The sequence below is a fragment of the Melopsittacus undulatus genome, chromosome 3, assembly GCF_012275295.1.
Source record: "Melopsittacus undulatus isolate bMelUnd1 chromosome 3, bMelUnd1.mat.Z, whole genome shotgun sequence".
Taxonomy (NCBI): domain Eukaryota; kingdom Metazoa; phylum Chordata; class Aves; order Psittaciformes; family Psittaculidae; genus Melopsittacus; species Melopsittacus undulatus.
Window position 1 is genome coordinate 75858000 of NC_047529.1, and position 16562 is coordinate 75874561.

A 16562-nucleotide genomic window follows, 5' to 3' on the forward strand; every position below is an offset into this window, starting at 1 on the left:
CAGGCACAGCTACAGGTGGGGCAGAAAAACAGATTCAGAGCAACCCTGCAGAGAAGGACTTGGGGGCGTTGGTCAATGAGAAAATGAACATGAGCCAGCTGCAGTGTGTGCTCACAGCCCAGAAAGCCAACCGTATTCTGGGCTGCATCAAAAGAAGCGTGACCAGCAGGTCAAAGGAGGTGATCCTGCCCCTCTACTCTGCTCTTGTGAGACCTCACTTGGAGTATTGTGTTCAGTTCTGGTGCCCTCAACATAAAAAGTACATGGCACTGTCGGAACAAGTCCAGAGGAGAACCACAAGGATGATCAGGGGACTGGAGCACCTCCCATATGAAGACAGGCTGAGAAAGTTGGGGCTGTTGAGCCTGGAGAAGAGAAGGCTGCGTGGAGACCTCATAGCAGCCTTCCAGTATCTGAAGGGGGCCTACAGGGATGCTGGGGAGGGACTATTCATTAGGGACTGTAGTGATAGGACAAGGGGTAACAGGTTGAAACTTAAACAGGGGAGGTTTAGACTGGATATAAGGAAGAAATTCTTTACTTTTAGGGTGGTGAGGTACTGGAATGGGTTGCCCAGGGAGGTAGTGAATGCTCCATCCCTGGCACTGTTCAAGACCAGGTTGGATGAAGCCTTGGGTGATATGGTTTAGTGTGAGGTGTCCCTGCCCCTGGCAGGGGGGTTGGAACTAGATGATCTTGAGGTCCTTTCCAATCCTAACTAGTCTATGATTTAAGTTTAGATTGGATATAATGAAGAAATTATTTACTGTAAGGGTCATGAGGCACTGGAATGGGTTGCCCAAGGAAGTTGTGAATGCTCCATCCCTGGCAGTGTTCAAGGCCAGGCTGGACAGAGCCTTGGGTGACATGGTTTAGTGTGAGGTGTCCCTGCCCATGGCAGGGGGGTTGGAACTAGATGATCTTAAGGTCCTTTTCAACCCTAACTGTTCTATGACTCTATGATTCTATGAACAGGGTGGCAGTACTCGGCTTCAGCTTCACAATTCATTAAGTGTCTATGAAGCAAAAATAATGGCTTCTATTTTCTACACACAGCTCTTACAAGGATGCAAGAAATAATATTGCAAGGCATTAAAGTATTAAGAACACAACTACTGTTGCCCAGTGGGATTCTTAATGTTTGTAATTAGAACTACAAAGAGATGGCCTGGCATCAATTGCATAGGGAAAAGGGGGCAGACAATATTTTAGAGCTGCTGGAATTCAGTTAGCATTCAGCTAACAGCAGAGACACACTCTCAGTGGCACTGACAAAGTGTATTGATTGAAAGGGATAGTTGTGTAAAATACATGCTGCTCTGCAATGTACCCAGTCCCCAAATGTACAAAAAAAAAAGCAGCATCTCTGGAAGATGCTTTGTTTTCTCACAAGATAACTCAGAACAACATGGAATTCATTAGTAACGCTTTCATGGACAAAGGTAGACTCTTTTAATGATTTACAATTTACTATTATAACTCCAAAAGCATTTTCTCTTATTTGGACTGAAAACCATAATTTTTTTCAATTACTGTTGTCAGTGACTCTTAGATTCACCCCATTAGGACAATTCTGAACTTGCAGGATTGTACATTACAAAAAGAAACATTACCTTCCAAAAACACACTTAGCAGCACACAATTGCAAACAGTACCTTCAAAGTCTCGTCAAATTCTGGATCCACTGTTCTCTTTTTGACAGTTGTCTTCCGCTTACTCCGAGGAGATTTATCAGGAAGTAAATAAACCTTAACATACCTTGTAGAGAGAAGGATATATGGAAGGTAACCAGAGAAAAGGGTTGGTGAGAAGCAAACAAAGAAAAATGAGGTTTTCCTTAATTCTTGAACAAATTTCCTGACTATAATTTTCCAAGCAATAAAATGGCAAACTATGATCTATACCCTCTCTCAGTAAAAACAGAGACTATAAAGATCCCTGTATACCATTCAGCTAATACGTTTCAATTCTAATTGTCAAAGAATCGGTATCTGAATAGGAATCTTCTGTTTTCATACTCTTGGCCTCTCATAAAATAGCCACCAAGGTACCTTGTCAGCTGTAGTGACGGTTTTGTGATGAAAATAAAGTGTATTATGTGCTCAAGAAGAAAAACATTAGCTCAATTAACGTCAGGATTATTGCTGCTTGCTTGTGAATAAAACATCTCATTTTTACAACATAAAGTACCATGTCCAAAAAAAAAAAGGTATAATCATACAAATAATACATAATAATTTATAGCTTTTTACAAATGCTACCTGTTATAATAGCCACTACAGTGAAAGTGCTGAAAATTGCCTTAACATTGATTCAAGGAAACCCAGTAAAAAATGTCTGGAAGCTGAATCAAGCTTCCAATGATTCCTACCCAAAGTTTCTTATGTGTAGGTCATGTAAACATTAAATATTCACCTTCATGAGAGTTCAGTGGGCTTGAGTTGTGTTATTGCTTCAAAACTAAAGAGTATTTGCAACAGAGAGTGCTTGCTCACAGCTTGGAGGGAAAGGAGTGATTGTTGACACAATACCAAGAATTTATAACTATGCTTGTATACTTTTAAGATATCATGATTAAAACCAGTTTTAAAACAGCCACTTGATTAACTTACTCAAAAGTAAGATCAGCTGTACCTCATATTGTCAGTGCAGAGCTTACACATCTTCCCTATTCCTTCCAAACTTATCCATACGCAATAACTTTTTAAAATATCCAGATACTAGATGTTTTAGCCTCTTGCTGTATCACCCCAGACCAATGTAATTAAAAAGTAGCCATTCCAGTCAACGAGCTAAATAATTCAGTAGGTTTTAAAAATCAGCTGAAAATCTGCTTTCTGGCAAGTGTGTTAAGTGAATACATTGACTGTACTTTTCTGGTTGGCTTGGGAACCACCAGAAGTATATAAATACATACCAACAGAGAGTGTAATGTTCATTACACAGCTCTTCACACATTGCCTTTCAGGCTTCCAGCAACTGCTTGCCTGGCTTAGTTACCAGAGGGCTCAAAGAACCTTGAGCCACTTCTCATGTGCTCCCAAATTGCCCTGCTTCACTAGCTGCTGTTCCAGAAAAACTTTAATCACCAAGCTTGTCTTTATCAAAACCTTCTGTAAGGTGCACAAAAAACATGTGCCTTCTGGGTGAGGGTGACTTCAAGTATGTATATGTAAAATGGGCTGGTATCTCTGTTGAATGTTCTGAAAGTGCAAATATAGTATACTATGCTACATCAGTCACAACACAGAAATATCTTAAACACAGAATATTTTCCTTGGTTTTTTTCAGCTTCTCTACAAAATACTTACGGGTTACACTTCTTCTCTTCTCCATAAGCCAGGTTCTTGCATCTCTTGATACAAATTTCTAAGATGCAAGCTTTGAAGATGTATCTCATGGCAAACTCTATTTCTCCCATGACATTAGCTTTGCCAAAATTTCCAGACTCAGTGCAAGTGCTGTTAAGACTATACAAACTCCCCTAAGAAAAGACAAGTGTTTGGGGAAAATAGCTTCAGATCAAACAGGACAAGACATGCATTTTCCTCAAAGGTCAGTATCTTTACATACATGACTGTAGAGCTACTGCAAATCAAGATTTAAGGTAATCTGTAGAAGACATCCTTATTGCTTCCACAACAGCCCTGAAAATTATGACTCTAATTACAATTTTACTGCTCTGCCTTTTCCTCTCTGTAAGCTCTCCAGGATAAGAAAATGCTTTCTTAGATAATATCTAGATCTAGAAATTGTCTCCAAATAAAACTGCTATGTGGCTTACCAGGAGAAAAATGGGAGAAGTGTCTGAAAGGAAGGGGGGGGGAGGGGAAAGGCTCTGAAATACAAGGACATACAAAACGTTGAATTAGACTGCTTTTAATACATAGCTTATAGTATGGTACACTGTTGAGATGTTAGCTTATATCATGTATTAAAGGAAACAAAAGTGGTCTTGCACATCCAGTAAATTTTCTACAATATCCCCCAGTTCCATATAAAAGTGACATACACCATACTGCAGCAGACGGTTCAGGAAAGATTGAAATACAAAGATACCCAGTTGTTGTATGTTGGTGCAGAAAGAAGGTATTCCTTAGCTCACCTCAGCCACTCTGTTCTCTTTTTACCTACTTTCACCTATGGGGCAAAAGTTTGGATACTGACCATCCATAGATAAATAGCATTTGCATCTGTGGAAGGAAAAGACTGCAATCCTTTCTGTGGCCCAGCACAGACATGTAACTTCATGATGCTATCTACACTTCAACATAACATATTATCAAATCAATCAAAATAGATCAGTCTCCATTAATTTATAATGATATTTAAAGTTAGCCCTAGAAACCTTTAGCATAGCATGTCACAAGGACATAATTGTTGTGATTAATCTCAGAGCAACAGTGCCCTAGATTTCCAAGATATGTGTTAGATCACTCCTCCCTCTGAAAATAAACACCAGCCTGCACAGGACTGGTTAACCAACAAGCTCTACATTGCACAACCCAGCAACTAAGAGTGCAGAGTGGTGTTTAGAAGATCTTATCTCTCTCCCATGCAGAAGCTCTTCCTCCTTTGTGCAGCTTGCCAAATATTCTTTTTAAAATTTACACCAACAGCCTAATCAGTTTAAAGCAGCTATCTACACTATCTTGTAAGATCTAAGTAACATACAAGCTTGACAAAAGAGGGGTCAGAGCATTCAGTGCTTACTGAGGAAGTCATAAGAAGTGCTGGGACTATTTTGACCTGATGCTTCTTGCATGTAGTCTTGCCCCCTCCACGAGATGCACATCAGTGTAATCAATCTCCCTTACAGCTTTGTTCAGCTCTGTTCTTTTGCTCACTGACATTTTTATTCATTTGAAGAGAAAATGCTTAGTTTCCACCAAAATCCTTCATGACAGAGGAATGCAAACAGATTTTTGTCTTAGCTTATATGCCCTAAAAAAAGTTCTGCAAAGTCCACAGTATTTATTCCACAGAATCATAGAATAGTTAGGGCTGGAAAGGACCTTAAGATCATCTAGTTCCAATCCCCCTGCCATGGGCAGGGACACCTCACACTACACCATATCACCCAAGGCTTCATCCAACCTGGTCTTGAACACTGCCAGGGATGGAGCATTCACAACTTCCCTGGGCAACGCATTCCAGTACCTCACCACCTAACAGTAAAGAATTTCTTCCTTATATCCAGTCTAAACCTCTGCTGTTTAAGTTTCAACCCGTTACCCCTTGTCCTATCACTACAGTCCCTAATGAATAGTCCCTCCCCAGCATCCCTGTAGGCCCCCTTCAGATACTGGAAGGCTGCTATGAGGTCTCCATGCAGCCTTCTCTTCTCCAGGCTCTTATTTATTTAGAAAGGTTGGATGTATGTTCTGATTAATGATGTTTGGACTGAACATCACTATATATCTCCATCTGATCAGGAGTCACACACATTCAATGCAGAAATCATTCATCCTTTTGGTTCAGTAAAGAGGGATTAAATGACTTCATGTATTGCATTTCTGCTATCATGACTGAAAGCAATTTCATCTGATATTTTGGGAGATACATTCTCATGGAGTAGTCATCAATATCCAACACCCATAAAGGGAAGTTTAATGGAACTTGACCTTTCCCCTTACAAGATAGTAGAAAATATTTCAGTTTTAAGCCTGGGCTCTCTATAGCCCAGCTCAAATGGTTGTAATTAGAATCACAACTGTCATTCAAAACCCAAAACTTACCCATTTGTAACTTAACACCTTGACTCCGCAGTGCAGTAAACTATGAGTATGCACCAAGGCCCTTGTGAGTGTTTATACTCACAAGTGTGAGTATAAAGTGAGCAGGCTACTTTAATTTAATTCCCTAAAAGTAATTTTCATTTCCTTCTTTATATCAGTCATGGATTCTTCGGATACCTCGCCCTGCTTAACCTCATCACTAATGCATACAAATTACTTTCCACAGTCAATTACAGAGGCTCTAAAGCATGTGCTGAATTCATTTATAACTAGCTTCCTTCTCTCTCATTTGCAGTATTCAGAATGCCATCTATCAAAGGATGATTCAGTGCCATCCCGAAACCTATGAACTGCTCCTCTGGCTTCCATCATTGTCAGTTTCCTCTTCCTTCACTGGCATTCTGACTTTTGAATTTCCACTGACATTTCTTTTACCACAGCTCTTACAGAATAAAACCCCTTCCATTAAATAAAGTTTTAAGAGAAAAACTATTATTCAGTTAGAAAGAATAGTGTTCACAATTCCAACTCTATAAAATGGGAAGAATGTTAGTTGCATTTGCAAAATCAGAGGAAGCTGATCTATCAATTATTCATTATTAATGGATATATCCATCAATTATCCATTATGAATTTGATTGGACTTCTGCTTCAAAAAGTTCAGTGTTACTCTGGAGACTGTGCCAAAGGCTGTTAGTCTTTCATCAGATAAAAACCCAAGTAAAAGTCTTCCTTCCTTTTGTAACATAACCCAAAATACACCAACATTTTGCACAAGATCTCAGCTTTTATATCTGTTTCCATTAGACACCTATTCTGTTGGGCTTCTGTGCTTCACCCTTTAACTTACATGTTTTTTGCCATCACAGAAAACTGCATCACTTGTAGGACTGGTTGTTATGCCTTCTTCCTCCTTGCAATTCCTTTTGGTCAGAATGTCACTGTCATTTTGGGCCCCAGTAATGAGCTGCTGAAGACTGGGTATACTTCTAATCTGTAAGAAATCCAGCAAGTAATTGGGGGGTGGGAGGGTAAGGGGTGGGAGGAGAAGAATGGGGTGTGTGTGGTGGTTTTATTTTTTTTTTTTAAGAAAAATGCCCTGATTCCTTCAGGAATGCTATCACATCAGAAGAAAATTCAGTAAACTGCTGCAATTCACTCTGATCAACATCACACAGCTGGCACACTTTCAAAGACAATTTAGTAACTCCATTACTCCATTGAATTATTAATTTCATTTGCAATTCTCCCCATCCCAGCTAGTAGTATATTCATAATTTCCCAAACATAACACAACCTAATCTAAGGATCAGTACTGCAGCAATTACTGAAACAGTCTACTAATAACAGACTAAAAGTAGCAATATACTAATAAAAGTCCTTATTAGTCTTTAACAAACTAGTAATTTGGTGAAAGAAAAAAAAAAAAAAAAACAACAACAAAACCTTGCCTCCAGGAAACTCAAAATAGTATTTTGCAATATGCTTGACACATGCCCATGTCTACCTATGCAAGATGAAAGAGACTTGGAAATAGAAACAGATTCACAAGTTCTTATTTAACTTTGATTATAGACAAAGTTTACATTTCTGAGGTGTTCTTGACTTTGCTTTGACTAGGTCCATCCACCTTTCCAATTTTCCCATTAATAATACCCTGATAAATTGTGAAAAGTTAACATATATAGTAGCAAAACTCCTTGAGATTTAACTTCAGCCACCTCTGTTACAAGTAACAAGAGTTAATAGAATGAAGTGCTGAAAGACTAACACATAAGCTGGAAATAAGCTGAAGATAGATTTTAGCTCATTCTGGCACACCACCACCCCTAGATAAAACAAACTATGAAAAGTACATTCATAGCTCAATGGGTAGGAAAAGAGTGAGGTAAGAAGCTTTACATGGTTAAGAGCTAATAAAATAATTTCTTTAAAATAACGTATAACAGGGATTACCTGAAAGACTGGAAAAAACATAGTGTAATTGAACCAACAAAAAGGCCTGCAAAATATGTAGTCTCTTCTATGCAAATACATTTAAGAAACCTGGGAGGCCTTCCCACACAATCAACAGAAAGCACTAAAGAATAAGGATAACAGAGGAGACAATATATTGACATTACTTCTGGGAAAAAAGAAAACAACCCCAAAAAAAAGCCACAAATCCCCCCCGAAAAAAAACCTAAACCAAAGGATGTGCTAAATCTAAACCACTAGTCTGTTATTATACACAGAAATTGTTACAGGTAGTAATTGCTCTACTTTAAGAATAGATGTAAGAATTCATTAACTTCTTTTGTGAAAAGGAAATGAACAGAAACCATATTCAGAATAGAGTCTCATAAATCCCCAAACACCACCAAACCATCATATTTCTGAAACGCCACGAATCTCACTTGCTAACCAAAACAACCTACTACACACCAAATATTAGCTTCTACTTGGATCAGAAAAGACTTCTCTATTGTGTTAAACAGAATATAAGTAATTGACAGGGCAACATAACTAACAACAATAAACTAGCAGGTCACACAAGCAAGACTCTCCCCTAGCCCAGCTCTAACATCTGAAGCAGCATGCATCCACTGTCACAGGAGAGGTGACCCACAGCTACTGACACACCACAGCTTCCAAAGCTTCCACACATCTGTTTGTTTCCCAGTAAGGCTGTTCCTTTAGTGAGCTTGGAGATTCTGATTAAGAGAGGCCTAGAAAACACTATTCAGTTAACTTCCTAAATCCAGATTTTACACTGGCTGCTAGTTCTTGCCGTGGGATTGTTTCTTCACTATTACTGAAGTTAAATATAACCTCTTTTAAGTTTAATGAAAGAATCAAGCTCTGAACAGATCATATGTTTGGAAAACCTCCTTAAGAAACAGATAAAGCTTTTGAGACTGAAGTGGTGCCCCCGTCTTATACCCTGCACGTTCAAAATGGCAGAGTTACAGCTATTACTTCCCAGCCATTCCTGGAGAAAAATACACACTTTCTAGGCAAAACCACCCCACTGTTTCCATGCATTCTCTGAAAATGAGAATTCTTTTTGTGGTGGAAATCATTGTAAGTAAGATTTATACATCAGATTTTGTTATAAATGTGAGTAGTTGTTTTGCAAGCGTAATTTAAACCAAGTCCTGTCTCTAAACTGAAGTCATAGTTTTAGTAATAATGTAAACAGCTACCATTACTGAAGGAAAACAAAGATGGAAAAGAAAAAAAAATGGAAGAATAATGCAATACTGCCACTGACAGAAGTTAAAACTAATTTTTAAAATCACAGTAAAGATACAAAAGCCATCAGATAAGTGCATGGACAGCTGAGTAAAATTTCCTTAATATTAAAAAAACCAAATCTCTAAACATCAAAGATAGCATTTACAAGAAAAAAAATCAACAGTAATTCTAGTAAAACTAAAATTCTAGCATAAATGTAGTCTAACTGGTTTGAATGGGACAAAAGCTCCACGACTCAGAGAAATAGTGCTCTGACACACAAAGCCCATTAAAATCTATCTTTCAAATTCTGTAACACAAAGGTGGACATAAATTAAGTACCAAGTCTTTAAATGAGCAATTAAAAAGCCACACAAATAATTTGTCATCTCCTACTAGTACATTTCTCAAGCCAAATAATCCATATTCATCCTCGTGACAAGAGAATCCATATTGAATCCAATTCATGACAAATCCAGTTCATGACATGTCATGAATCCAATTCATGACAAAGAATCCATATTCATCAACATGACAGGCTGCATGTGACCAGCATACAATGCAACATAGTTTAAATCCATATTATCTCCAACTGCAGCATTTTTGCTGCGTTAAAAAAGCAGTGCTCTGCCAGTGGAATAAAGCCACGCTGAAATGTGGTTTGCCACAATGAAAGCAGCACTCCAGTACTTAACTGTTGCCAGTTTTGTTTACAATATAATTACATACAAAAATACCAGAACTAATTTCAGAGAGTTCACAGACCTTGCTGGGCCAATTCAAACCACCAGTCCATGCAGTCTGACATCCTGTCTCTTTCATTTATCAACACCTAACACCTCAAAGGAAAGTGAAAAGTGTGCATCAAGAGAGCTGTGAGAAGTATTTACCACGAGGTCTGGCCCAAAGCAAAAGCTTTTCTCAGCATCTAATCCAGGCACTTAATAGACCACATTTACCTCATTCAGATGAACAAGGCAATTCAGTAAGCACCCACTACGTAGAAAATAGGGTATGGCCAAAATTCAGTCACTTGAGAGGTAAAAGTGCACAACACAAAATCTTCAGTGTAACTTTAAAGCAGATATGTGACATCATCTTCAGCCCTGCACAATTTGTGGAAAAACAGATGACTGGATTTTGCTCAAACTTCTCAAGAAAACACTGAAAGCTAGGGACTGTAACCAAAGCAAAAGGAAAGCTGTCCAACAACTAACAGCAGGCAACATTTTCTCCTTGCCAAACTAAAAAGGGCTCAGAAATTGTCAGGATGGGTTTTGGATGGTCATAGCTTGGCAGCAACAAGAGGGGCAGGAAGAGGACAAAAGACAGAGCACCTCCCAGCAACCCAACAATCACAGAGAGCAGACATCAATCAGCTTCAGGAGAGACTGTGAGCAACTGGGAGTGAAATGACCCACGCCCTCCCTGTGTGAGAGTCCTTGTAAAATCTCAGTCTAACATTTCAGCTGTGGGATGAGATCAAGTGCTCAGACTCAGTCAAAAACCTTGTGAAGAATCAGAGTTCTGGCCATGGTCAGTGAATAACAGCTAAGCCCAGCTTGTATAATGAAAGTAAAATTCCAATGTGTAAGTTGTTATTATTACAAGTATATTCCATTCCTGAAATAGCCCTTACAGCTAGAGACTGTGTAATTATAACAGATACCCTGCTTGTAATGTTGATAGCAGTGTCAGACTGGCTCCTTCTTTGCTTCCTTCTTTCCAAATTCTGCCCATGATCTGTGCTTAGGAGACATCTGTCAGCCATATCATTCTGGGACTTAGAGATTTCTGAAGTGAAAATGAAGAGAGGAGTCACTATAACAAACATTGCAACCCACCATGTAGATTTATAGGCTAATTCTGTAGCTTTCAGACTTTCATCTGCAGTTTCAGTATTGATCTCCTAAGAGTGAAAAACAGATGGGAAGGCAAGTGCTTGTCCCATTTTGTATAATGATATTTTTTCCACCTAAATCTTTCCTGCTGTTTCAACTGGAGATTATACTCCTTGCTTCCTATCATTATAGCTACTTCATGGAATTGTTTTATGCTATCAAATACAGTTTCCATGCAGAAGTAGCTACTACAGTCTCTTTACATAGTTTCATTTGTAAAGCAGTTTGGTTTGGTTCAGAGTAAAAGCAAGATCCCTACAACATAAAGCAACATGGCAATGGAAATTAGAAAGCAGAGCATATTGGAAAGTATTTATAAATGTATTCAAAATGCAGATGAAAGGAGTGCCATTATACACTCGGGTACCAAATCACATATAATTTTAAGAACGTGAGCAGCTCTCATTGACTTCAATAACATTACTCATATGGATAAGTTTGTGTCCATACTTAAGTAGCTTGTTGAATTAGCACTTCAGTAACATCTAGTTTATTGTCAAATAAATCTATAGGACAATTAGACATCTAGCACAGTATTTTTTGCTTCTTATTCCTCAGGGTGCAGTCAGAACTTCACATAAAGAGGAGGCCAGTACTCAGCTGCATCTGAAGTTGAAAACTAGCAAGCTTAGCAGCAGACACTTTGTATTTTAAGCCCTAGACAGTCTCTCATGAAGAATTAATAACTTATAAGATGTACATTTAATAGCTATGTTTAATTCATACAGAAGAAATTAATATTTCTCTCACAACATGAGCCTCTGTGGAGGAGTCTCAGACAATAGACAACAGGTTACTACAGTATAAAAAAAACAACAGCACTCTTACATGCAATTCTTAAAGCCACTTTGGACTAGTTTTGTTCCTAGCAGCAATCAGTCCTCAGCTGTTTACTGTACTCTATGTACACTATTAAGGCATCACATGACATATACAGGCAGGCTCAATTAAGTCATCTCTCACTGTAAATGAAACCAGGTTTTTAAAATACACAATGAAATCAGAGATCATAAAAAGAACTGGAGTGAGAGATCTAATGGAGTAGATACAATCTGAGTAGCTTGACCAGCAGGAGAAGCAGAAACACAAGCTTGCCTCACACTCTGCTAGAATGAACAGGTTATTGTGAGGAAAAAAAAACAAACTAAAAAAAGATTGTTCAGCTTTTATATCTATTCCTACTTTGATTTCTCTACCCAAATATCAGTAAAACGGACACCATCTCTAGTGCCAAGGGTGATTTTGCACTGCAAATAAAACTACAACCAGCACCTCGTTTTATATTCTCCAAATGGCAGCCATTGGATTATAACCTCCTGTTGCTGCCAAACCATGCTGGAACAGGAGGTAACAGCATAAAGAACAGACTGCACAAGGCAGCATTGTGCTGCATGTTAGTCCTTTGTTCCCACTGCTCTTGGACATGCATACACATAGGCTCCAGAATCAGAGGCATAATGAAGTTCTCCAGGTTTATTTACTGCAGTACACAAGAGCTGGATGTATTAAATACCTCCTCAAACAAGGACATTTTTTATCTAGGTAAGGTAGCGTACTAACTTCACACACTCGTGACCAAAAGCATTTCTCAGTACATTACCAGGTTGCATTAAGAGGCCACGCTGTCCGAAAGAGCTGTTTTCTTAAGCCAAGAAACTCAAGCGTTTCTCTCTGTAAGACTTTCTATACTTTTTAATTATTGACTTCAGTGATTGCAACAGCCAATTATTTCCTTACGAATTAAAAGGTTCTGCCTTAAGAGAATGATAGCACCTGGGTGGGGTTCCATAAACAGCTGAACTGAGCTAACAACTTGCTGCCATTTTCCCCTGTGCAACCACTGCTCTCCCCTGCTCAGCCCCTGGCCACGCAGTCCAGCACACTCTGTTGTGCAAGCTCCAACATATATAACCTACCCTGAGCCTATTCAACTCAATAAACCAGCGGAAAAGCACCTACGTGCTTTGTCTGGGCTAATGTTCTGCCATTTTAATTAACTAAATCAGTTTCCAGAAGGCTCCAGAAACCCTGATGCTGATTCAAGTTAAGTGATGGCAGCATAAAACCAGAAACTGGGAAGCTGGGGGGGGGGGGGGGGGGGGGGGGGGGGGGGGGGAGGAGAAGTAGGATCTTTCTTTTGGTAGCAGTGAACTATTAAATTAGCTTGCTGCAGTCCTGACAGTCTTCAGTAGTAACTGTGAGGTATGACTTGGCTTTAGACTAACAGAAATCAGAATTAATTACTTTTTATCCAATTCTGTGCTACCTCAGCTATCTGCTTCCAGCAGTGAAGCGTCCTATGCCATCCTACACTATGCTTCTGTTCAGAAAAGGCAGCCCCTGAGTCTCTCTGAATAGCTTTAATATGCATTCAAATGGACAACATTAAATTTGTTTAGTTAAAGACCAGACCTTTAGGATGGGTGGAAAAAGTTAGAGGAAAGACCAACCAAAAGCTAGGACAAGAGTTATGGGTAAAGGCTGAAAGGCTGCTTAAAGCCAAATTTATTCAGGTCTAATCCCACATTTGGGGGTTGTGTAAGATTAAGTTAGTAAGAAAACACTAAGGTTTGTTCAAATATATGCACATCTGCAAGCCCCTGTAATCTTCATAAGGCTCAGAAGTTGTTTTCCTTTGGTCACTGATGCCTTTAATTTGCTCTTCACAGAGGCTGGCTGTCATTAGCCTTAGAGGTGCATACCCAGTCTGTACCCTCAAGAACAGCAGGTGGCATAAGTGAATGGAAGGAATGAGAAGTATCAGAATGAAAAAAGAGTTGTTAGGACTGGCTGGCTCTTAAAAGTATGAACTGGACAAAAGCACACAACTAGACAGACTGAGAAAGAGGAAGGAAGCCCTCCTGAAAACTACCAGTGAATGAAAATATTAAACTCTACTTCCATTACATGATAGAATCATAGAATAGTTAGGATTGGAAAGGACCTCAAGATCATCTAGTTCCAACCCCCCTGCCATGGGCAGGGACACCTCACACTAAACCATGTTACCCAAAGCTCTGTCCAACCTGGTCTTGAACACTGCCAGGGATGGAGCATTCACAACTTCCCTGGGCAACCCATTCCAGTACCTCACCACCCTAACAGTAAAGAATTTCTTCCTTATATCCAGTCTAAACCTCTGCTGTTTAAGTTTCAACCCGTTACCCCTTGTCCTATCACTACAGTCCCTAATGAATAGTCCCTCCCCAGCATCCCTGTAGGCCCCCTTCAGATACTGGAAGGCTGCTATGAGGTCTCCATGCAGCCTTCTCTTCTCCAGGCTGAACAGCCCCAGCTTTCTCAGCTTGTCTTCTTTGACAGGGGCAGTTGGGGTTCAAGTCAAAGAGGCAACATGAATATCACTACAGTAGAAAGTGATTATTACACTGTACTAACGTGAGTTAAAAATGCTGCATTTAAACACCCAGTAAACTGAAAAATGACATTATACAGTCTTTTCACATCTGCATAAGAAAGGCATTCTGGGTTATTATCATCAGCTTGTTAAACAGTTAATAAAACACTAAAGGAGAACTATACTTGCTGTATTATTTTACAGGTTGGCTCATTCTCAGCATTAGTCATTTCAGCCACTTCTCAATACCCTTTTTTAATAACTATCTTTTTTGCCAACAGTTTGGACCAAAAACATTTCACTATGTTCCCCTAGAACAATAAAGCAATGGAAGTTACTTACTTTTTATATGTGTTGTGAGAGACAGAAACAAGTTTTCCATAGATTTGTTAAAGCTTTTAGACTGACCGAGTTCCTGCAAATGGGAGATGGATGCCAAAAGTGAGAAATCACAAAATATTTGCTGTTTTAAAATTTCCATGATCACTTATCTACAAACCATATAACAATCAGACAGTAAGGCTGCAGCCCTTTGCTCACGTCTGTAGACAAATACATCTGAGGACATATGTTAACGTGGTTGAAGACTGTCATTCTAATGTATGGAGATTCAGTTCCATACTCTTTGATGTAGAAGTGGAACTCCTCTGTAGGTAGATTACACAGCAGTTTTTTAAATACAACTATTTACATCACCAATTTGTTGTAATGTTTTTAATACTAAGTAGGAAAGTCCTGTCTATTACAGATGATCCTGTGCCTCTGAATCGGAACTTTCATCAAGCTCCAGGTAAGCACATATTAGAATGTTTACAGAATTGCAATGGGCTTCAAACCAGGGCCTGAGGACCCAGTCCAAAATTAACTGAACTAGTAATGTAGTGTGATTTCAATGAGTTCTGAGCCATGTCCTACTAATTTGTCCACTAGAAATTGTAATGCAAAGGCAACCATCAAGTTTACTGTGTTTCACCAGTAATGAAAGTAACATATGGAATGATAGCTTTATAAATGACTACTGAATATCATAGGATCATGAGATTCTTCAGGATAGAAGTAAGCTCAGGAGCTATAGCTTTCCTGTAATGAGGCACCAAAAACCAGGTGCAGTATCCCAGTGCCAAGTAGTGTGGTTAATCACTTCCCTCAAAACTGAAAACTAACTAAAAACTTCCCTCATGACAGCCTCTGACCTCTCTCTCCTACTACCAATGCGGCATGTAAAAAAAATCTTACAAAGGAACATCAGGCAACATTTATATTGCAGTATGGTGCTGCGGTATTTGCTATTTCCTGCATTTCTGTCACCGGCCTGTTCATATGGGTGGCATCCTGACAGGTGGATATATATGTGTATTTTGCAGATACATACATTTACCGTCACGTCACTTCCTGCTGTAGATTCTGTGAAAGGAGGTGGAGTTGGAGGTATGACAGAAATTTTACTAGAAATTTAAGAGATAAACAGTGCAACAATTAATATATTATACTAACAGATGGATAAATTAATTGTATTCATGCACAGTATCTTTACTATCAGCCTTTCCTGAAGTCTAAAGATCTGAGTTGAGATCCTGTGTCTTTAATAGTTGCATCACAGGTTGACTGCCTGTTTGTAAGAATTATGACTACATTTCTGACTTTTCAATCTTGGGCTGCGCTAGGCAGAATTACTGATTTAAAACAATCGGGAAGACTTAATTTAGGACAGGCTTTCTAGACTTCTACATGGTTGACATTATCACAATCCATGTCCCTGAGTGTTAAAACACAATTCCTGCGTAACACACCCCATCCCCGTTTCAGAGATGCTTTCAGAAAACAGTCATCTTTATTTAGCATACTAAAAGGACACTCCCTTGCCTGGGCCCAAGCTATTAAAGCCCCTTTACAGCATTCCAGCCATTTCAATTGCTGTAAATAGCCCCAGCCTGTGAAAAAAAACTGTCATCTTACAGGTTCTGCTACCACAGCACAATCACAGACCCTAAAGGCAGCTAGTGAACTTCTTTTTTGATTGTCTTTTATCATATCTAGATAAAAGCAAGTCTTATGCAGCCCTAGATAGGATCGTATCTAGCTACCTATAAGTTTCTGTCTCATGCAGCTATGCCTCACCAGTTAATTACCATAAAACTGAGGCCATCTCTTAGTATCTTACTTAACTTTTTTCAAGGAAGAGGGTTTCTTCTATGAGATATTGTTTAAGTAGACTTATTTCATTGTATATCACTAGTAATAACTTACATATTGTTATGCTTAGGCCTCTAGTCAAAGAGTTTATTCAGTGTAAACTGGATTTGTTACTTGTTTTAAGCTTGGTAAGTGGATGCATCTTACTGAACAGAGAGC

The 16562-nt window shown here is 39.0% G+C and overlaps 1 protein-coding gene across 1 annotated transcript in view; it reads right to left on the minus strand.

The window, feature by feature from the left end:
* Positions 1-16562, minus strand: part of SYTL3 (synaptotagmin like 3) — a 30325-nt gene that overhangs the window by 7160 nt on the left and 6603 nt on the right. The window contains 6 exon segments of the mRNA XM_034060297.1: positions 1656-1758; positions 3312-3484; positions 6589-6732; positions 10624-10748; positions 14553-14644; positions 15599-15655. Of these exon segments, the coding sequence (XP_033916188.1) occupies positions 1656-1758; positions 3312-3484; positions 6589-6732; positions 10624-10748; positions 14553-14644; positions 15599-15655 (694 nt within the window).